The 24,253-nt window shown below is 45.0% G+C and overlaps 1 protein-coding gene across 10 annotated transcripts in view; it reads right to left on the minus strand.

Moving 5' to 3' along the window:
- LOC139059133 (uncharacterized) overlaps nt 1–24,253 on the minus strand; it is a 72,468-nt gene that overhangs the window by 34,349 nt on the left and 13,866 nt on the right. For all 10 annotated transcript variants that reach the window (XM_070537087.1, XM_070537086.1, XM_070537089.1 and 7 more), the window contains one exon: nt 16,774–16,926. In XM_070537087.1, coding sequence (XP_070393188.1) covers nt 16,774–16,926 — 153 coding nt within the window. The remainder of the gene's footprint in view (nt 1–16,773; nt 16,927–24,253) is intronic.

The following is a 24,253-nucleotide window of genomic DNA, read 5'->3' on the forward strand; positions in this document are numbered from 1 at the left end:
TGCATGCTTATGCATTTTGTGTTCAGACAGCAAGGACCATATAGATATGTTACCACAGCAAACACGATATGCGTTGTACGTGCACAGCTGGCATTTAGTTAATGCAGTCTATTGAAGATAACCAAGAGGGACCTTCTAAATGTTCATCGTTCGTCTAACAAAATATGGTATTGTGTATAACACTCAAAAAGATCTTTTTCTTCGTAATACGTTCATAGTACTCTAGACATAGTTAATTTTACGTACATACAACTTTGCATTGGACCTTTGGTTGCAACAGCTGACTATGGCATGACGGTCACGATAACTGCGCGTACTAAAAAGCATGAGAAAGCTATAGCTCGGGTTCTCCTATCTAAATACACGTAAAAGGAGAATTCGCTTTTCTTTGCAACCAATGCACCAAATTTGACGAGGATTGTTGCATTTAAAAGAAAGCTGAAAATCTATTGACTCTTGGTTTTGAATTTTTTAATTAAGTGGTCAATTTGTTATTAAAAATTGGCAAAATTTGCAAATTTTCTGAAAAAGAACTATCAAATTTAGAGCTCCATAACTCGGCAATGAAAACGGATACTACAATTCTGTGAATGACATGCAATAGTAAACTTAAAGCGAACAAAATTTATATGTTGCACATGATTCTCGAAAATTTAGTAATATATAAATACAGATTCTGCCGGACCCCTTGTACACAATTAATTGCATCATGTAAGATATAAATTGACATATCAAATTTTTCGGCTTGGAGAACTCTAACTGCTACCATTTACAGAACCCCAATATCTATGATGATGCAGAGCTACTAATGTGTGAGCTTCATGCTTCTATTCTTTTCGGACTTTGGAAGTTTTGAAAATTGTTTCAACAAAATTCCGGCCCTAAATTGAAATTCCGCTTCCAACAGTCACTAGAATTTAACTTTCTCAAATGCAACAAATCCCATTAAAACCTGTCGAGGGGTTATCTCAGAAAAACTTCTTTGCGTTTTATTTGTATTTGAATGGGCCGCGTCGGAGTTGGGCCTGAGCTAAAGCTTGCTCCTAATTTGAGCTTGACGGTACGGCTTCATAACGAAAAGATTGCGTAGAACTGAACATGACAATGGAAACACACAACGCGTGGCTGAGGGCACGGGACAGCATTCTTGCGTATGCTTCCAAGCGGTTGTATTTAAGCGTTTCGTCGAAGCAATAAGTGTAGCCTAAAATCGTTGTGAACCCATTGTTCAAGTGGCCGCCCAAGGACCCACAGAAAGCAAGGTGAAATTTCTATCTGAAAGAGAAACTTTTGTTAGGAGTTCGTTTTGATTACGCGTATGCAGGTCAATACTGCCACCAAAAAAGTAGGTCATGGCTGCTTAGGCCTTGAGGTGACGGAGCACATTCGAATGTTAGAATTCAGCATTGATCCACATTCTTGCAGATACGAGCTTATTCTGACCAGCACACTTGAAGAATATTAAATATGTGAATTTTGATTAGAAAACTGCGCGCATGACGATCCGAACGGGCCGCGTTTCTTGATTTTCGGGTTTCAGTGAAATTGACCAGCAGGCACCAATTCTTACTGCTGCTCCACGCTGAAGGTGCTGATCAGGCATGCACAGGTACCTTAGGTATTGGCGATGCGTTGTCGGTGCCAGTTATTTGTATGTGCGAAAAAAGGTTGCGATCCACTTATATATACACAAGCACAAAACTATAGGAAAAAAGGAAAGCAAGAGCTGGTATAAGGTTCGCCCCTCATCACTCAAGATCATGTTGAAAAGTACTAGAATTGAGCTGTAGGATGTCTTGAACCTATACAATATTAAAATACATAACCAGCTTTACCAGAAGACTGGGCGATTTCCTGGGCTCATCAGTATTTGAATATTTTGGTCGCTCGGGCAATCGTTGTTGGCCTGAAGAAGAGGAACATTGTTCAACATGCGATTGTTCGAGTTTCCTGTTTTTGTTAGGAGCTCCTTATGAGAATTATTGCATATGTGATAGTTGGAATGTAATCCTCTAGCCACCCAATAATGCTAAGGTATGGCTTGTTGTGTAATTAAAGAAGATGCACCACCGATAATCCAGGCGTAAAGACAGCGTAAGAACATATACAAATCGAGGAATGAAAAAACGTCTTCATATTTGCTATCCTGTTGACGAATGGTGAATTTGGTAGCTATAGACGTTACACAACTTGTAGCTTGTACAATAATCATATTTCATTAGGCTGGAAACTGGTATACTCGCACAGTTTGCTAGGAAACTTACAAAGCTATAAATTCAAAAATTTTGTTTTTCTGTTTCAACACTTGAATGCTTCTATAGTATTGTTCACAACGCCATGCGGTGTTTTAAACAGCATTAGATGCTACACATGGCAGTAGCCCTGAAAACCAGCGCTTTTGCATATTTCATACAAGGCTTAGAGTTTCCAGAATATATAAAGACTCGGATCACTGTTTGTGGAAGTTTTACTTGTCTGACTGTCACGTGCTAAACTAGAAGGACCGATCTGTACAAGGAGGCATCGCAGGTGCTTCTGAATTATCCCGAGCCGTGGAAATCGTATGTACCGACTGGAAATTCACGCCTAATATCAACTGCAGACCTCTTTCGTTGGGCCCTCCATTCTAGAGTCAGTATTCTGAGGCAATCACCTGTGCTGGAGTTCCTTGCGAGCGTAATCGGCAAGCATGTCAAAGACACGCCCAACACAGCATCTCAGACACAATATTAGAAAACAACACCAACGAACAAACGTTTCTGTGTTATGCCGCATTGGGCCACCACAACTACAATGCCGGCTGATAAGAGTTGTGGAGTTGTAAAATATAGCACAAACCTATCTTTTTTTCTATGGCTCACGCTTCTTGAACTCTCATTGCTTCTGTGGTCACTGACACTTTTATCTAGACATCTCGAGCACTGGCCTGTCGAGCAACGATTGATGGCACAGCAGCTCTTGTAAGAACTGTTCTACTGGAATCGTGAATGTTAAATAGTGCCACTGACAGCTCCGCACCATCTCCATCCTCAAGAATGCAGCTTTCAAAGTAGCACAAGCATTGCGACTTTCGATAATGGGGTTTCAGTTTTCGCACTAGCTCTTTCCGGTTTCTTCGATTTCTTGTAAACGAACGCTCCGTCGAAGTTAATACGATCATCGCTTGTGGCGTAAAACATCGGCGATGTTAGAAAAGTTGCGTTGTTATTGAACATCTGGCAGTATTCCTTTCTGTACCAACCACTCAATCCGATGGCGTCAATGTAGCTTGTGTGCACCTTCGGACATCATAGTACTGTCACCTGTCTCCAAATAGAACTGGCGACGTTTAATGAGGGCAGCTAGCTTCTGAAAAACAATGGCGGCGGGACCAGGCTATCAAGCGGATGGGGGTAGCACGCGCACTTCATTTTTGTTCTTCTTCCTCCCTCTTATTTTGCATTGTCCCCAGTATTTCAGGGGGCATTTCCCCCCTCCTCGAGAATAGAATTGGTTCGATCGTGAAGAAGCGGTGTGAGGGAAAAAAAACCGTGATCAAGGCAGATGCTGGCGGAAAGAATACAGTGACAGCCTCAGGAAAGACACAACCGCATTAGATGCACCTATGAGCGCAAATATTAAAAACGAATAAAGAAAGAAAAATAGTCACAAACACGCAACACATGGTTTCATGCTTACGACGTGAATGATGTCAGGGTTAAGTTGTCTGCGCCATGTTTGAGCCGCACCATCCAAAGCGAATTCGTAGTTTACTTCACTAATGCGGCGCAGCACTTTTCATGTGCCAAAATACCGGCTTAGCAACTTTTCACTGAAGCCACGGCGGCGAACAGGAGTCCACGCCCACACTTGGTCGCCGGGATACATGGCTGCGGCGGATGTTATAACACCGTGCACCTGCGTGCTGCTGCTGAGCGATGTGCAGCTGCGCAAGCTGGCGAGCTTCCTCAGCGCGCTGAGCAAATTCTTCAGATACAGTAGTTAGGGGCTCGTCGTCTTGACACGGCAGCATAGCGTGCAGCATCGTCTGAACTTCGCGCCCGCAAATGAGATGAAATGGGGTAGAGCGCGTTGTTTCCTTCAAGGCGGTATTATACGCAAAAGTCACGTAAAGCAAAATGTGATCCCATGTTTTTCGCTGGACACTGATGTACATGGAGGTCATGTCCGTCAAAGCCTTGTTTAGGCACTCTGTAAGTCCGTTGGACTTACGGAGCGGGCATCTTTCGATGCCTAGTGTTGCTTAAATGAAACATTTCGTCCATGAGCTTTGCTCTGTGCGTCATCCCTCAGTCTGTGATTACTGTGGGCGGGGCACCATAATGCAATTCAATGTGGAACATGAAGGACTGCGCAACCTCAGAAGCCTTGGCTCGAGGGAGCGCGCCTGTTTCGGCATAGCGGGTTAGAGTCAGTTGCGACAATCACCCACTAGATGTCGCTGGTTCACAGAGGAAAATACGATACGAAGCAAGGAAAATTGATTGAACAGTCATTACCAGGACTGATGTACGCTGATGATATTGTATTAATGGCTGACAATGCAGAAGATCTGCAGGAATTAATGGACATATGTGGTACAGAAGGAGACAGATTAGGCTTGAAGTTTAGCAACGAAAAGTCAGCAGTCATGATTTTTAATGATTACAGTTGCGGCGAGCATAAGATACAGGAGGCCACGCTGGAGATAGTCGATAAATACAAGTACCTTGGGGTGTGGATAAATAATGGCATTGAGTATCTGACAGAGTACGAAAAATATCTAACGACTAAAGGTAACAGAAGTGCAGCGATTATGAAGAGTAGGGCACTGTGGAACTACAATAGGTACGAGGTAGTACGAGGGATATGGAAGGGGGTAATGGTACCAGGCCTGACTTTTGCCAATGCGGTTCTATGTATTAGAACAGAGACCCGGCAACAGTTGGAAATTAGGCAACGTGGGGTGGGTAGGCTCGCTCTGGGAGCACATGGCAAGACACCAAATCTTGGAGTGCAGGGGGATCTGGGATGGTCTTCTTTCGAGGGCAGAGAGGCTAGTAGCAAGATAGCCTTTGAGGAGCGATTGAGAAAAATGGGGGAAATCCGGTGGGCTAGGAAGGTTTTCAGTTACTTATACACGAGGAATGTTGACACGAGATGGAGGAAGCAAACCAGAAAATTGACAAACAAATACTTGGGCAGTAGCGGGGGAACAAGTAAGGAATCATCTGTCAAGAAAAAGGTTAAGGAGGCAGAGAGGGGTATGTGGAGTACAGAGATGCAAACCAAATCGGCATTGGAGACATACAGGACGTTTAAGCAAGAAATAGCCAAAGAAAATATTTACGATAACTCTAAGGGAAGCTCATTGTTGTTCGAAGCCAGGACAGGTGTACTGAGCACTAAAACGTACCGAGCCAGATACCAGGAGATAGATTTGGTATGCGAGGCGTGTAGAGAGGAGGAGGAAACGGCGGAACACCTGATACTTGCTTGTAAACAACTTCGCCCTGCAGTTGAATCTAACGGGGAACTATTCAAAGCCTTGGGTTTTAAAGACAGTGAAAGTAGAATAGACTTTGAACAGGTAAATCTGATTGGTGGACAATATCAACGCAAAAGTAAAGGAGTAAATACATAGCTTTGCATGCATATAGAACCATTAAAGGCTAGGTGGCGCGCGTCGCCGCCGCCCGATTCAAAAGGTTGAGCCACAATCATCCATCCATCCATCCATCAAAGGCCCAAGAATGACCAAGCCGACTTGGTCGAGTGGCTTATGGGATGCTTCGATGGGTTGCGATAACCCGGCGAACTTCAGGGGCGGTGACTTCCGCCGCTGACATTCGCGGCAGCCTTTAACACAGTTTGAGTCTTGCCGAAAGCCCGGCCAGTAATACATATAGCGTACTCTGGCAAGCATTCGTGAACAGTCGCAGTGGTCAGATGTGGGCTCGTCATGGCAAAGAAAAAGAATGTCGTCCAGCAAGTCTTTTGGGACCACCACGAGGTAAGCTCGGTCATTCTAAAGGGCGTTTTTCTTGTAAAACACGTTCTCTGGTAGACAGATCTACATAAATACATAGATAGCGTGGAATGTTTCTTAGCCGGCTCTCTACGCAGTTGAAAATAGGTCGAATTTCAGCGTCGTCACGCTGCCGTCTTATCAAGTACGATGCGTTAATGGCACCCAGGAAGCAGTCATCGTCCCTCGGCGCTTGAGTGACAGATTCGGCGGGTGCACGTAACAGTGTGTTTGCGTCGTCGTGCTTGCGGCGAGAATTCTAAATTATCGTGACGTGAAATTCTTGTAGCCACAAAGCTCCACCTTGCCAGTCGTCGTGAAGGATCGCGTATGTTTGCGAACCAACATAGGACATGATGGTCTGCAACCAGTTTGAAAGGACGGCAGTAGAGATAAGGGCGAAACTTCCTATCATCCACACAACCGCGAGGCACACTTTTTCTGTGGTAGAGCAGTTCGCCTCGGCAAGGGACAGCGAGCGGCTACATAAACTATTACTCTTTCGTTGCCGTCTTGACGTTGGACGAGTACTGACCCAAGACCGACGTTACTGGCGTCAGAATGTACAGGCGCCGACAAAAGTGGTATACTCCACGAAGCGGGAGCCTGAGCAACGGCAAACTGCATCGCAACGCCATCTACAGGCAGCATCCGGGATAGAGACAGCCAATGGTTGACCTTTATTATCTGAAGGCTTGTCGATCCCAGATGACACCTGTAGATGGCATCATGATGCAGTTTGCGGCTGCTCAGGCTCCCGCTGCGTGGAGTATACCACTTTTGTCGCCGCCTGTACCTCCCTATCAGCATCGTCGTCAAAATGTGCCAGGACATGTGCTGAATACATCCGTTGTCGTTGTTCAGCGATGACCGCCCGTTGCACATTCGTCCAAGCAAATGGCGTGTCATTCCCAGTAAGGTGAGTCAGAGATACCGCTATCTGCGAGAAATTTTCAATGAAACGGCTATAGTATACAAGCTTGGGAAGCGCCACACGGCCTTCTCTTCGGCCAGAGGGGGGAAAGCTGTTACCGCGGTAAGCTTGTCGGGACAGGTTAGGTCTCCACTTGCGCCTACGACGTGTCCGAGAATCTTGAGCTCATCATAGCCAAAGTGGCACTTCTGGTTTAAGCGTGAAATGAGCAAATTGAATCGCTTCTACCACAATCAGCAGGTGATGAAGCTGTTGCTCGAAAGCTCCTGAAAAAACTACTAAACTGCTACGTCATCAACATACAGTAGACAAGTCTACGATATCACTCCAGCAAGGACAGTATCTATCACAGCTGGAATGTTGCTGGAGCTGAACACAAGCCGAAAGGGAGCAATCTAAATTCGTAGAGGGCCGTCGGGATTCGCATAGACAGTTCTCTCGTGATCTCCTTCATCTACCTCGATCTGCCAGTACCCGCTTTTCAAATCGAGTGAGGGGAAATACTGGGTGCGGCACAGTCTATCCTAGGAATCGTCGATACGTGGCAGTAAGTACACGTCCTTTTTAGTTCCGTTGTCGAGCTTCCGATAGTCGACATAAAAGCGTAGCGTTCCGTCTTTCTTTTTGAGAAGAACGACCGGACACGACCATGAGCTCTTGGAATGTTCTATAATGCCGTCTTCAAGCATCACCTTTACTTTCGCACGAATCGCTTCAAGTTCTTTCACCGAAACATGCTAGGGCTGCTGGCGTATCGGGCGTGCGTCGTCGCATGTGATAATCCTGTGCCTTGTGATTAAAGCCTGGCGTACCTTAGACGAATTACCGAAACATGCCCTGAATTCAAGCAAGAGCTCGCGCAGTGCTGTCTGGTTTATCTTGCGATAGGTCTGAATGAATTTCGACGCTACCCTGTGACTTTGGAACCATCCCCACTGTTTCAGAGGCAAAACGTTCTGTCACACTATCTATTTCGTTGGCAAACGCAATCGAAGTACCGCGGAAAAGGTATCGATGCTCGTTACTGAAGTTGGTGACAAACAACTGAGAACGGCCATCATTAAACTCTAGCACACTCCTAGCCGCAGAAGCACCTGGCTTCAGTAGATGCGATAAGTTACTTTCTGCGACCACTTCGCCATCGCGTATTCCATTGCACATAACTTCGACGAAGACACTGGCTCGTTGAGGGAGCGTAACACTTTCGGCGTAAACGCGAAGCGTGTCATTGCATTCGGTTGTCGTCGTAGCCGTCTATTGCTCGGTCGCTTGATTAGGTGGCTACACATCCCCGTCGGTCAATAACACCACCGTATTCTTGCAGAAAGTCAACCCCAAGAATGACGTCACGGGAGCATTCGCGTAGGGAAAGGCTGCTGCCTAGGAATGTCGATTTTCTAATCCCAACTCTAGTCGTGCAGGTTCCCAGCGGAGTACCGACTTTACCACCAGCCGTTCGAATCTGCGAGTCATGCCAAGGAGTAATTATTTCTTCAGAAGCATCGCCATGTTCGCGCTGAATATAGGACAGTTAACACCAGTATTTACTTAATTGCTAACAGCGTAACCGCTGATAACCACCGGCATGTCGAGCAAATGCCGGTAAACCTGTTCAGCTGCAGTTGACGTGGGATCGGTGCCCGTCCTTGTTCGCGTCGATCAGCGGTCTTCAGCGAGTCGACTCCCAGAGTCCTCGGCGCAAAGGTCGCTGTAGTTAGTTTTCCCGGCAGGGACTTGATGCGCGCGAATGTCGTTGGAGTGGCGGTGAAAATTGCCTCGGCGACGGCGAGCGTGACTGTTGTCTGGTAGGCGGTCGCGTGCGTTGTTTAGCCAGATAAAGTTCAAAGTCATGAGGTGTTGGCCAGGTCGGAGTGGCGGCTATTAGGCTGGAAAGCCTCGCAACATAAGTATCGGCACTGCCAATGAGACGTAGGTGTGTGCGCACTGGCGGTACAAATGATCTGCCTCACCGCAGTGGGAGCACAAAGGACGGTGGTCTCATGTGCGCGAAACATTCAGACTGCTGAGGGCCCATGCTTCGATCGTCGGCGTACTGCATTGGCTGCTCCGGCAGAAACACAACAGGAGGAACGGCAGGCGGAAACGCTGCAGGCATTCGTCATTCTGCGATGTATTGTACTGGTTAGACTGGTGAAAGTGCAACCGGATGAGCGGCGTGAACAAAAAGCTGAAGTGATGAAGCAGGGGAGTGGTAGGTCTTCTGCGTAGGTCGCACGCTGGTGCTCAGCCAGTGCAGGTGCATTGTTAGCAAGAGGAAAGCTGGACCGAAGTGCTTGGTGTACTTCATCTGCTATAACAGTTTCAATACAGCTCGCCATAGCTTGTGACGCGCCAAAAATCTTCTGCATTTTTCCCGCACAGTGCACGGATGAGTTCTCGGAGATTGTCATAGTTGCTCCCGGTCGCCTTGAATATATCGGAAGTGGATGTTACGTTCACATGCTACACGTAGAATTTTGATCGCTGCCTGGAGCTACTTCTCCATACTTGCAGCCTGAGACAAAAATTCGGCGATAGTTTTCCGAGCGCTCCACACAAGACTAGCGAAGAGCGGCTCCTTCACTCCTTCCAAGAGGTGAGGCAACTTCTTGTCCAGGTTCATTCCAGGGGCTCCTCGTCTGAAGCGCTGCGCTCTTTTCGACGAACGCGGTGACACTTTTGTTGACGCTTGGTGACACTTTTGGCGCAGGCACACAAGTACGTCTTTCTGAATTGGAGTGCGGCGACCGCGAGAAGGAAAAACGGTGTTCGGTTTGAAATATCAGATCTTTCTGCGGCACGTAGCGATGCAATACTTTTCACAGTACGATTGTTGTCGCGTAATATATGCTCTGTGCTTTCAGCTCAAAATGTTCAGACCTGGTGAGGGGCCTTTAAGGGAATTTCATAGACCGCACCTTCTACGCACACAACGAAAGACCGCCTGTCCCTTGAGCCCCAGTCCCGCTGCTGCCGTGCCGCCTGGTCGGTCAATCTGCTACGCTTTCATAAATTGTGGGGGCCAGAGAGCACGACTTGCACGTCATAGCGCCGGGCCCCCTTTTCAGATTGTGCGATAGCATGTGAATGTAAGCTACCTTCTATCTATGCTGTGCGTGAGTTTCACAAATTTGCTGCTTTGTGCACATCTTTTTGAGAAGGCTAAACGTGAGGGAAATGAGGAGGCACAGAGCATACAGGTTGGTTAGCAGTCTTTAAACGTGATGATTGAACGCATCTGAGAAAAACTGCTGGGCATGATTTTCCAAGAACGGGCCTTAGGCGCCACGTAGAAATAGATCGTTTAACGAGCTTAGTGTGGGCGGATTCAAAAGGCAGAAGTGGTTTGTTATCTCGCGGTTCCTAGCTCCAGCTGCCACCAAGCCATTTAAACCGGAACCGGATATTTAAAACTATGGTCTGGTCATTGACTGGGAGTTCGGAGTCCCCATAAACGGTGCCCCTCACAGAGCTTTGTGCGATAGTGGGGCGCACGTCTCTGTCATGAGTACCAGTTTACGTCGTCGCACGAAGAAGATCCGTCCCACCTTACACATCCCACAACCCAACTCTTACGTGTTGCTGACGGTGCCATAGTTGCTGTTCTTAAGATATGCACAGCTAAGGTTACTGTTTGTGATAATCATGTGGTTCTTATTTTTAAGGTCCTTGCGCAGTACCCTCACATCATTCTTCGGCTTGATTCTCTTTCCGCAAATTTCGGTGTGTCCGATTGCTCCGCTGGTAGACTCCGCCTTGAACTTCATCACACATGTGAACCCAGCGACCAACCTCCTCCGTCTGGCTTAAATTGCAGCGACTTTTTTGGCCTACCATCTAAAACCGGGACGTATGTTGAATACTCATGTTTGGCAGCTGTTGCAGATGGCAATTGCTACGTAATGCCTAATACTGGCCTCCTCTGCAACTTACAAAGTACAGAAAATGGCAGCTAGCAGAACCTGCCTTCCACTTGTGAATTTAGTTCGACCAAGTACCAAGTATTTAATCGACCAAGTACTTTCACAGAGGATTTCTGTTTCCCACTTTTGCCCCGTGCAAGACTTTCATGTAGAAACTTTGGCACTGGATGCTACACGATTTTAGAAAGGCACTCAAACGCCGGCAAGTTGTGGTAGCCGTGAAATTCGCAGCATGATCGCTAATGACTTTCTTCAGAGCACGCTCAAGCCCATAGCCGAATGTTCGAGTCGTATGAAGTTATTGCCGACTTCCGTAATCGGCCTTTGGGCGATAGTCCATTGTCTGACATCGCATACACACACGCCATGCCTGACATGTTCTCTGATGCCCCTCATGAGTGTTATATCAGCGAAGCCCCATCAAGCAGGAAGACAAGATGCTTGCGAAGGACATCACTGAGCCATCCTCCAGTCCCTGAGCGTCCTAGTTTGGGTTAGTTAATTATAAGGAAGGATTGTGGCTGTTTCGTTTGGACTATCAGCACCTCAACATTACGAGGAAAGCGTATACCTACTACCGCGAATAGACGATGCCTTAGATTTTCTGTATTGGGCCGCTTACTTCTGTCCACCTTCAATATGTATATTCGCAAACTGCTGTGAACCCCAAGGACAGAGTGAAAACGGGTTTTGTAATTCCTGATTGACTTTACCATTTCAAGATCATGCCTTTCAGTTTGTTTAATGCCCCAGCCACATTCGAGCGAATGATGGACTGTGTCCTTCGTAGTTTCAAGTGGTATAGATGCTTGTGTTATTTAAACGACGCAGTTGTGTTTTTGCCATGTTTCATAACACCTGGAATACATATCGGCGATTTTTACGAGTTCGACCGCGCCGCACTTGAGGTGAATTCATTGAAGTACCGTCTCAGTAATCGCCAAATTACGATCATTGGCCATGTTGTGGACGCTGCCGTCCTGCAACCTGACCTATAAATATACCTAGCTTTCAAATACTTCTCTGTGCCCAAGATTGCCAAGAATTCTTGTTTCTTTAGAGGGCTCTGCTCCTATTTTCTGCGGCTTGTGAAGAAGTTGCAGTGATTACGAGACCACTCATACTTCGTAAACAAGACACTCTTGTTAACTAGTTTCCTTTATAAGCCGCGGCTTTGTCTGAGTTAACCAGGCTGCTCACAACGCTTGCCATTTTGGCCCACTTCTACTGACCAGCCAAAACCGAAGTCCGCACTGACACAAGCGGTTACAGTAAAGGGATTGTTTTCGCCCAACGTTAACGTGGAGCGTATTGAGTCATTGCGTATGCCTGCAAGCTGCTGCCCGTATCAGAGGGAAATTCCTTATTTACATAACGTGACTGCCTCTCTATTGAATGGGCTTTGCGAAATTTCGCCATTATCTATTCGGCCGACCATCCACAGTAGTTTCTAAGGACCATATAATCTGTTGGCTCGCCTATTTAAAATATGCAACAGGAAGACTCACACGATGGGTGCTGCGCCTGCACGAGCAGACCTACATGGTCGTTTAGAAGACAAGGAGCCTGCACAAAGATCCTGATTACTTGTCCCACTAGCATGTGGCTGATTTACTCTTCACGACGGAATCACTCTGTTGCGTCTTTTCCGTGAGCCAGTTGCTAAACATCCCCGACGAACAGCATCGGAATACCTGCCTAACCAAAAAAAAAACCGAGCACCTGGATTCCTCTTCTAAGGACACCTCTGTGCGCACGTTCACCCTGGAAGACGGTATTTTATGTCGGCGTTACGTGTGTGATCCTGCAATTCTTCTAGGCATACATTCACAACTGAACTCCACAGTTTACGAGCATCACGATGCCACAACCGCTGGCCACATTGATGTTACTCGCTCACATGACCGCGTAGGCCATCGCTTCTATTGGCCTGGCTCAGCCTGCTCAGTGTCGCGTAATGTCAGCCCCTGCAAGCTCTTTCAACGCCAAAAGAAAGCGTCTTTGCTTCGTTGTAGGTGTCTTCAGTTAATCGAAGTACTTCTGCTATGTTGCCTGGGATCATTTTTAACCCTTTCTTACACCTACTTCAGGAAGCAAGTGGAGGACCGCCGCTTGTGAATACGCGATGCGCGAAGCAATGACAGGAGCGCTGGCAAACAGCTGTACAACTGATGTGGCGGCCTTTCTCCTTCAAGATATAATTTTGTGTATACGGTGCCCTTCGTCAGTATCTGACTGACTGAGCTCGTAGCTTCCTGTCTAAAATCAGCGAGAATATCTCGTTCTGCTGCTCCACTCCACGCAAGATCACGTCATCCCAACCTCAGACGCACGAGCCAACCAAGCGCTTCAATCAGATCTTAACAGATGTGCTTTCCAATTACATGTCGAATGACAGCCGTCATTGGGAAGCGCCATTACGACCAGTGACGCCCCTACAAACGTTTTGCTCCAGCTGCACTTGTGCGACTTTAGTCCCCCTCCCGACGCGTGGGGTCTTCTTAAAAGCGCCCCTTCGTCGCTTCACGGGGACGTTTCACGTCGTTCTTCAAGTGGCTTACGTCGCGTACGAGATTGTGCCTGTAAGTGTGACTACACCTTAAGTTTCGTTGTCCAGCGACATCGTCGGTGTTTCGAGACTGAAGCATTGCCTCCCCTTTTCAGTTGTGTGTCCTTAGAGGGGCCGGGCCGGAGCTTCTGAAGCCGGGGGTTATGCTACGTGCTACTCGAATACGATGATGTCGACACTTGAATTTCATGGGGCGCACACATAGGCGGCCACTGCCTGATATGATGTCCACGATGTGCCCTCCTGTATGTTGGCTAACTGTCATGTTGAGCAGTGCTAACCACCCTTGCAATTACACGATATTATTGGCTTCGCTTCCTTGCTGCCGCGTAACATTATATATATATATATATATATATATATATATATATATATATATATATATATATATATATATATATATATATGTAGATAGATAGATAGATAGATAGATAGATAGATAGATAGATAGATAGATAGATAGATAGATAGATAGATAGATAGATAGATAGATAGATAGATATATCTATACACATTTCTGTGTGTGTGTGTGTGTGTGTGTGTGTGTGTGTGTGTGTGTGTGTGTGTGTGTGTGTGAACATGAAGAACGGAAACAGACGAGCCCGATTATTGTTTAGCCATATCATGAAATCTAACAAACAATGACAACTAGGACAGGATGGGAGAAATTAACTGCAGTTCTTAATTCACATACATGACTGATAAGTAAAAGCAAATGAAAATGCATTAAGAAGCAAGTTGTCATGGGTGTGGTAGGAGCCCGCGTATTACTACTACATGTGAAATTGTCGCACCAATTAAACTACCACAGTGCTATTTTGCCATCCACTTTCTAGGATACTTTATCTACTAGAACTAACCCTGGGAATGTTCTTCACGGCGAACGGGGAACATCCTTTCTCCTGCAGGCATCACGTCTACCAAAACCGTTTGGATGAAGGCAACTGCTCAATAAACCCATACAAGCTATACCTGAAGGTATCAAAGGTGCCGAATTCAGACCTTCGCTATATAATGCACGAGTGGAAAGAAGACCAAGCGGCACCTTTTCAATTAGATATATAATAAAAAGCCAACACACAGCTGCACCAAGGAACGCATAAGATAAAGTAACTGCATTTCTTAACTGAAAAAAGAAACGATAAATACTTCTAAATGAAAGTGGATGACAAAACAAATGCTGCATAAACATAAATGCTCCATAAAGTGGATTGCAAAATGCGTCGGGGTAGCTGAATACGTAAGAGCACAGCACGTGTAATGCGAAGACGGGTGTTGGTAAACATTCTTAGGCCTGTTGTGCTTTCATTTTTCATCCACTTTCATCTATTAACGCGATAACGTTAAGGGCCCCTTAAGCAGAATATCGGACGTCGGCGTCCAGCGTCCGCATCGAAGATGGCGTCGGCAAATATTATTTCCCAGCATGTAAACCCAACTACGCATACTGATCCACGTAGACCCTTCATGTAGTGCGAAAAATGCCTTAAATATTTGAATTTCTTAAAATACGTCAGAAAACTGGTAAGTTAAGACTTACACACGACGTAAAGACATAATAGGGTGGCATTGTATTTTGATATACGGGAAAAGATTAATCTATTATGTGAAAACTCAAAGACGGGCTGCTTTTACAGCGTTTCTACGATACAAAAACCGGCCATGGCGTCAAAGATTTGTCAGCGAAAACTTCACAGGGCACAAGCCGGCGTGCCTAGTTTCTACCAAAAAGGTCGCCGTCGTGCATAGCGTTCGCCGCCAGTGTATCACGTTGAACATTACTGTTACATAAGCTGCAGTTACCGGGAAGCGTGAAGCGGTCAGCGACCTTTGATTGCTATTGCGTTTCACTCTTGAACCAGAATCTCAAGCGTCCTGAAATTATTTATGATTTCGTTATGCTAACTAAGAACTGCTGTGATTTTCTTTTATGTTGTCCTTGGTGTAATTACTGGTTCGTTGTGTATTATATATATATATATATATATATATATATATATATATATATATATATATATATATATATATATATATATATATATATATATATATATATATTCAGCCTGGTTACGCCCACTGCAGGGCAAAGACCTCTCCCATGCTTCAACTTCCCCGGTAATGTACTAATTGTGGCCATTTCATCCCTGCAAACTTAATCTCATCCGTCCACCTCACTTCCTGCCGCCCCCTGCTAAACTTCCCTTCCCTTGGAATCCATCGCATAACTCTTAATGACCATCGGTTACCTTCCCTCCTCATTAAATGTCCTGCCCATGCCCATTTCTTTTTCTTGATTTCAACTCAGACGTTAACTCGCGTTTGCTCCCTAACCCAATCTGCTCTTTTCTTATCCCTTAACGCCGCACCCACCATTGTTCTTTCCATAGGTCGTTGCGTCGTCCTCAATTTCAGTAGAACCCTTTTCGTAAGCCTCCAGGTTTCTGCCTATATATATACATATATATATATATATATATATACATATATATATATATATATATATATATATATATATATATATATATATATATATACATACTGGTCGTTCCAGTCAAAGGCAGATTTCTCGTAAAATGCACACTAGAGCACCATCAGCTTGGCATGATTCGCAGTAACCCTTCTCGGCTATCATATTGTGGTGCGCTGATGTCGCTTCGCACTGCAAGTACGACGTCATACAATATGGGGGTGCAGCGCTTGAGTGCAGTTGTAGAGTCATGCATTGTGATAATTACAGAAGACGAAGTTTATCACACTTATTCCTCTCTATACTTGAAGCTAAGCATGGTCAGAAGATTGCAAGCCGCAGCATAATATTTAAGGCATGAAAATAATTTCGAGACAGCCTGACGTCTGTCAGACAAGCTGCCGGAGGATACGGCTCATCGGCAGTTACAACCATGCCAAGAGTTTCTTTTAGGTTGAAAGAAGTATCTTTAATAGTGATATCCTGCCCAGGGCTGTGACCGTCGACAACGAGGAGTACTAGTGTAAGGTTCGCAAATGTGCTCAAAGGGCGCGGAAGGAAAAAACCGAATTTGCGTGACTACCATTGTCAGTTTCTTCATCCAAGCCTGCGACAGCCAAAATTAAGCCCCTCGCTTTAGCGGCATCGCGGTTTGGAGGAGCTGCCGCATCGGCCTTACACTTATGAAATAGTTCCAAGCGACTATAATTTCTTCCGTTGACTAAGGAATTTCCTCGGAGAGTACCACTTCAGTAGTGATTATGGTGTCAAGCAAAGCTGCACGTTCGTGACTCGGAGGCAAATGTAATATTTTTGTGCTAGTAGCATTCGCAGAAATTGTCGCAGATTTTGACAGCAGAGCAGAATACGCACGGTCGAAGGTCCCGTTTGGTAGGAATGGTAAGTCCAGGAGGAAGTAGTCGCACAACGTGGGACTGGGCACCTCTTGATTCATGACAGCAGTGCGATTGGGTCCATAACTGAAGTGACTTGGAGACACCAAGTGGCACACCACGATGGGCTTCTCTAAAGAAGACAAATTTAAAATAGACAAATAAATTGCAGCCTTTGTCTCGATGCCGAAGTCGGCAACCCAAACTGTTTGCCCCCCTCCACCGCTTCTAAAAATACTAGAAACCATTTCATCTTACAGCCAACATCAGCGTAGATGAAGCAGTGGCGACGGGGCAGCTAGCAAAACATTCTCAAAGACACTAGATCAATCCGGTTTCGATAAGAAAAATTGTGGCAGATCCAACGCGCCCTGTAGCAATCTAGATACAGTCAAGCTTCATATAAATGCATAAAGAGAGCTGGAATGTACTAAAGTGCGGGGTTTTACGAGCTAAAAGCACAACGTTATTATGAGGCACGCGGTGGTGTGTGTCTCCGTATATATCTCAACCACCAGGTTAAACGCTAAAGCGCTTAAACGTTACTGTCTGTTCGTCTACGTTCAATGTTCGTCTATATTTCAACAAGTGCCTTGCCCTTTAATCAGCAATAGCCAACTAACTAGTCCACCAGTACTTGCTGATCAAGTTTCAAATGTGTGTGATGAGAATGATGTTAGTGTATGATTAAAATGTTAACACAGTTAAGAGTCATTTCTTAAAATGTTTCTTGCATTGTATATTCAAATGTTGTGTAGGTTCACATTTTCATCCACACTTACCTCTTTCTATTTTTTATGTTCATCTGATTGAATATAGAGCTAGTATGCGGTATACATTGAGGTAATGGGTAATGGCCGTGCAATTTTGCTGCTGTTTACTGCAGTTTGCAATGTCACTAATATTTTTCAAGCTGTTTTCAAACGCAAATATTTGCATCTGGATTTGCGGGCATAGATATATGTGTAGTACATGAAAACTTACATTTTTTCACCTTGTTTTTATTAAATGCCTGTTAAAAGTTTCTATTGTAGCCACACTAGGGAACTGCCGGCTCTGTCAAGCTTCTCAGAGCAGTAGCTTCTATACGGTGGCTCCTCTCTTGTTATCATTTGAGTTATCAGTTTGTTTGTAATGAACTTACAGTGAATTTAACCTTCCTGTTCGCTGCACGCCTGCGCACTGATTATCGCGAAAGTTCCATGTCTACACATATACGCCTCTCTGGGGACGCTGTAGGTCATTGCATTGTTGCAGTGACGTGCCTCAAAATTATGGATATTCGGGTTAGCCTGCATTCTTTACGAGCATGCAGCGTCTCACAACCGTTTCTACTAGTGGTAAGAATACGTAATCATATTGTTGAATGCAAGGAACGGGTAACATAATGGCATGGCGAAAACAAGATGGTGCGCCATAATTTCACTAGTGCAGTTGAATTTTCGATGCCACAAGTTTGCAGCTACATTGCCACGGAAAGTTGTCACCTATGATACAACATTTTGTTACCATGCTATAATTTTTCTTCTTTCCAGTGATTCCGTACGACAAAAAAAAATTGTCTCGCCATCCCGACCCTGCGAAAGTGGATGGACAGCGAAGCTGTCAGAAAAGTACTCTAATGTCGTTGATGGGAATATGAAATGTTTTATTCTTCTGCCTAGTCTTAGCACGACACCGTTGTTGAGCTAAGGGAATTGGAATCAGGAATCACCTATGGATTTTGCACTCTTGGACACTCATCATATTCACGCTGCTCTTCGGGAGTCTTTGGGGGGTGTACCCATAGCGGTCTTGCATGACTTGAACGAGCTCCTAAGAACATCTCCCTTTTATATATGAAGTTTGTGACGACACTCACTGATTCGTATGCGGCTGTTGCCTCTTTCCCTCTGGGGCTACTTATGGAACCGTAATCTCTGCCGTGAAAAATACGCGACGACAAGGAACGTAGCTCGCATTGTTCACAAGCGCCTCATCATTCATCATGTGCTTTGGACGCTCCTTTTGTGCTTTCCTTTATTGAAATAAATACTGAGCTGTGTCTTCTATCACTTATTCCAAAGGAAATATCCAGTTTCCTTCGGTTCACTTTTTTTTTTTTTTTTTGCTGACGGACGCTATGAACGCTACTACCTAGAGGTCAACAGCATCGCAGTAGAAATCAGCGGAGAATGTTAAGGCTGCTTACAAGTGGAAATGCGAAAGCGTAGTAGTAGTTTTGGTAAAATGTTTTCGCTTAAGTACTTATCCACATGTCATCGTGCAGTTTGTAAACTTTCAAGGCTTTCCTTTTCAAAAGAGATAGGAGTGGTATATGTCCTGTTATACTCATGATATGGTGCCGAGAGTGCCACTGCTGCTGGCGTTGTTTCCTGTCACCTATGTGGCTTCTATCTGCTATATGTAATTGGCAAAAAAGATATAGAGGCGGTGCAGAGTGGTGCTATTTCGAATTGAAGAATCGTTCGAGCGTTATAGGAGATGATGACGATGCTGACCCGCACACCATCAAAAGTGCTGCATGAGCTTTTGCTTTTAGGGAAGCGAAGATGACCGGTTATGTAAGACAGTGATAAATCTTACGTCAATAAGAAAATGTTTTCACGTGTTTTTACTTCTATCACTGTTGGACGCTTCTTCTACCACTTTTTGGCCACTCCGCGCCGGATTTTACGAATTAGAGCATATAATCTATTCGCTAGAAATATGATAGGCCATTCTACTCTATGGAGGTGGATGACCAGCATAGCTGTGTAGCACACTACAAAGAGCGGCGACAGAAATTGGAACAAAGGTATGAACGCCTTTATTGTCTTGATTGGGGGACATCGTGTCGAGAGGAACGTACACATATTTATTTTTGCACATCCGCATTGATTAGTGCTAAGCAAGGAGGAAGCGCGCAATTTTCCGTTGCGTGAGAGGCACCGTTGGGAGGGAGGTGGGGGGGGAGAGAATCATTTTACTCCGGCGGCTACTGCGTACGGCGTGGCCATGCGGCCAACCTATTTTGAAAGCGATCTGCGGTGTCGACAAAGTGCGCTGTCGCATGGGCCTCATCTTCAGAGCAATCTGGTAACTGGGCAAACTGCACCGAGTGCCGGTAGTTTCGCATGCGCTGTGTTTTAGATGTTTAGTTCGCGTTCAACTGATGCACAGCACGAAGGTTAATTTTCTTGCTGTTGCTGCTGCGCTTCCTCACTCCTGCGTTCTGACAGCGTGTCTCCGCGGTCGTCTAGTTAAATGTGTTCATGTTTACCTGTATGCGCTTGACACAGTGTTTGTGAACTTAGTGAGCGACTGTTTTACTTGTTTATACTATAAAACTGCTACCCTTACATCGTATAACTGTCTCAATTTGCTATCATCATCAATGCTGCAACTTTCGCGTGAAACTGCATTTTTTGGTATCTAACAAGACACTTTCATGCAGACTTTATTTCCCTGTATTTACAAAAAAAAAATTTCATACTCGTAGATCGCCTTGATTGAATGTTTCTATTCGATTCGCTAATTTCACAGTTCGAACAACCATACCTAAAGATTTGCAGATCGTACGCACTGTGGGAATCGATGTAATCAAAACTTTCTGCACTGGTTGCTTTGATTGGCGATAATTAGCGGTGATGATGACGGCGAAAGTTTAATTTCTTCAACGTTTGGTCTAACTTGAGATTGGTGAGTTTATGTTAAACGTTACCGTGCGTGCACCACTGCTGTTTTTTGCTGGTAAATAGAACAGACAGGGATGAGTTTTCTTGAGGCGTTGTCGCGCGCCATATTTCATAACGTCTGAGCGCGTTGAGCATCGTCATTGCCTCACAAAGCACATCTCTATGCGCCAGCAGTATTAAACTTGAATTGGATTTTGGAGCTGCACATGTCAAAACCACAATAAGATTATCAGCATTCCGTAGTGGCGGACTCCGGATTAATTTTACACCGCGATGTTCCTTCACCTGTCCCAAAATGTAATTGTTCCTGCGCTTTTATTTCGCCCCCTGCGGAATGCAGCTGCCACGGTTGGGATCACATCCGCGATCTCTAGCAATGCCATAGCTGCAAAGCTGTCGCGGCTACAGAAGTGTTGATGTGACGGTCGACCGCTTGTTTGCTGTCACCTGGGCCCTGCTGTGCACTTCATTTAATGCGCCTCTGCTTCTGCACGCCCTGCGTAATTTGTGCGCTTGACGTATTTCATGGTGTCTACTTTCCTGGAATGGCAGAAACGTACTATCATCATCAGCAGCAGCAGCAGCCTATTTTACGTCCACTGCAGGATGAAGGCCTCTTCCTGCAATCTCCAGTTACCCCTGTCCTGCGCCAACCGATTCCAACTAGCACCAGCAAATTTCCTAATTTCGTCGCACCAAGTAGTCTTCTGCCGTCCTCTACTGCGCTTCCCTTCTTTTATTATGCATTCTGTCACCCTAATGGTCCAACAGTTATCTAATCTGCGCATTACATGACCTGCCCAGCGGCATTTGTTTCTTTAATATCTATTAGAATATCATCTATACCCATTTCCACTCTGATCCAAACCGCTCTCTTTCTGTCTTTTAAAGTTATGCCTAGCATTCTACGTTCCATCGCTCTTTGCGCGGTCATTAGCTTGTTGTAATGCTTATTTGTCAGTCTCCAAGTCTCTGCCCCATATGTCACTACCGGTAAAATGTACCGATTGTATACCTTCCTTTTCAATGATAACAGGAAGCTGCCAGTAATGAGCTCATCATGTCTGCCGTAAGTGATCTAACCCATTTTTTATTCTTCTCTGAATCTCCTTCTCATGGTCAGGAATCGCTGTGATTAGTTGACCAAGGTAAACGTACTCCTTCATAAACTCTGGAGGCTGACTTTCTTTACTGGTTACCTTTCTCTTCTGCCATAATAATCTTCAACCCCACTCTTACGCTCTCCCTGTTAGGGTCCTCAGTCATTTGTTGTAACTGGTCCGCAGTGTTGCTGAATAGAACAATGTCTTCGGCAAACCGAAGGTTGCTGAGGTATTCACCATCGATCCTTACTCCCAAACCTTCCCAGTTTAATATCTTGAATATTTCTCCAAAGCACGCAGTGAATAGCATAAGAGAGATTGTGTCTCCTTGTCTGACCCCTTTCTTTATAGGTATCTTCCAACTTTTGTTGTGTAGAACCAAGGTGGCAGTGGAATCTCTGTAGATATTTGCCAGGGTATTTACGTAAATGGTCTGTACTTCTTCATTGCACGATGACTCTGACTGCTGGTATCTCTACTGAATCAGAAGCTTTTTCATAATCTATAAAAGTCATATAGAGAAGCTTAATGTAGTCTGCGGATTTCTCCATAACCTGGATAATGACGTGCATGTGATTCATTCTAGAGTATCCCTTCCTGAAGCCAGCCTGTTTCCTTGGTTGACCAAAGTCCAGTGTTAGCTTTATTCTATCGGAGTATATTTTGGTAAATATTTAGGTAATACTAGGAGTAAGCTAATGGGCCTATAATTTTTCAGTTCTTTAACATCTCTCTTTTTGTGGATTAGTATAATGTTTGCATTCTTCCAGTTTTCTGGGACCCTTGCAGTCGATAGACACTTCGTATAGAGAGCCGTCAGTTTTCCTAGCATAATGTCTCCCCCATCTTTAATTAAATCGACTTATTCCATCCTCTCCTGCCACTTTCCTCTGTTTCATGCCTTGCAACGCCCTTCTGACCTCCTCTCTTGTTATAGGAGTTTCTATATACTGTTCATTATTGTTTCGAATAGAATACTCCCGAGTCATTTGGGTACGATACAGGTCAGTATAGAATTCTTCCGCTGATCTTATATACCTTCGAGATTGTTGATGATATTATCCCGCTTATCTTTCAGTCCATACATCTTGGCTTGTCCTATGCCAAGTTTCCTTCTCGCAGATTTCAGGCTGCGTCCTTATTTTACGGCTCCTTAAGTCTTTCTCACGTTATAATTTCGAATATCACTTATTTTCGCTTTGTTTTGGCAGTTTTGACAGTTCCGCGAATTCTATCTTATCTCTACAGTTGGTCGCTTCCATTCTTTGTCGTTTCTTTATTAGGTCCTTTGTTACATGGGAGAGCTATCCTAAGGGTTGCGTTGGTGCATTGACTCCCACTTCAGTTGCTGCCTCTGAAGCCAACCTCTTTAAGGTTTAATTCATTACTCGATGTCATCATCGTTATCTCGCTGTTCTAAGGCTGAATATTTGCTTGCAAGTACCAGCCTAAACTTGTCTACTTTTACCCTTACTGCCTCTAAGTTGACCTCTTTTTTCTTGGCCAATTTCGCTCTTTCTCTGCTCAAATTGAGATGAATCCTTGCCCTCACTAACCTATGATCACTGCACTTTACCCTACCTATCACTTTTACATCTTGCACTATGCTGGTATCAGCAGAAAGTATGAAATCAGTTTCGTTTCTTGTTTAACCATTAGGCCTTTTCCAGGTCCACTTTCTTTTGCTACGTTTCCTCGAACAGGTGTTCATTATTCTCGACTTATTACTTTCTGCGAATTCTACCAGCATCTCGCCTCTATCGTTTCTAGAATCGACGCCGTTGTTGCCGATTGCCTGTTCACCCGCTTGCTTTTCCCTCACTTTTGCATTGAAGTCACCCATTACTACTGGATAGAAAGTTTGAACTTTTCTCATCGCTGATTCAACATCTAAATAAAACTGATCCACTTCCTCATCGTCGTGACTAGATGTTGGAACGTAGGCTTGTAATACCTTTCATGCATACCTCTTATTAATTTTGATTACGACTACTGCCGCCCTCTTGTTAATACGGTGGAATTCGTCAATGTTGCCCGCTATGTCCTTATGAATTAGGAATCGTAACCCGTATTGCTTCTTATCAGGCAGACCTCCATAGCAAAGGACATGGCCGTTATTAAGCAATGTGTAAGCCTCACCAGTTCTTCTAATCTCGCTAAGGCCGATTATATCCGAAACAACGTCTGATATTTCCTCGAAGAGTCTTTCTAAGCTAGTCTCACTCGAGAGGGTTTGGGCGTTAAACGTTGCAAGGGTTGTTCGGACCCAGAGATTCTTAGCACCCTCTGCTGCGTTACAAGTCTGACCGCCGCCTTGGTCAGGTGCTCCGCAGCCGCTGGGGACTGAGGGCCATTGATTAATTGAAGATATCATGTCAGGGAGGTTGTGGCCGAATACTTCACCAGGGAGGCCAATTGCTGTTCTGGCGAGGGAGCGTCCTTGTTCAGCTTATGGGCCTTCCTAATTTGGTTATACCTGGATTAGTATAGCCCCACTCACTCTCGGCATCTTTCGCCGGTGTCAGGCGTCACTCCAAGCATGCAAATCTAGTACTATACCGTAACTTTAACTTAACCTTGTCCTGGTTCCCTGCAGCCACTGTCGTATAGTGCTAGGGTTTCCTTGCCTTCTCAAATTACCTACCTTCCTCTTGTATAGGAACTGCCTCTTCTCTACAGT

This window comes from Dermacentor albipictus, chromosome 4 (genome assembly GCF_038994185.2).
Source record: "Dermacentor albipictus isolate Rhodes 1998 colony chromosome 4, USDA_Dalb.pri_finalv2, whole genome shotgun sequence".
NCBI classification, from domain to species: Eukaryota; Metazoa; Arthropoda; class Arachnida; order Ixodida; family Ixodidae; genus Dermacentor; species Dermacentor albipictus.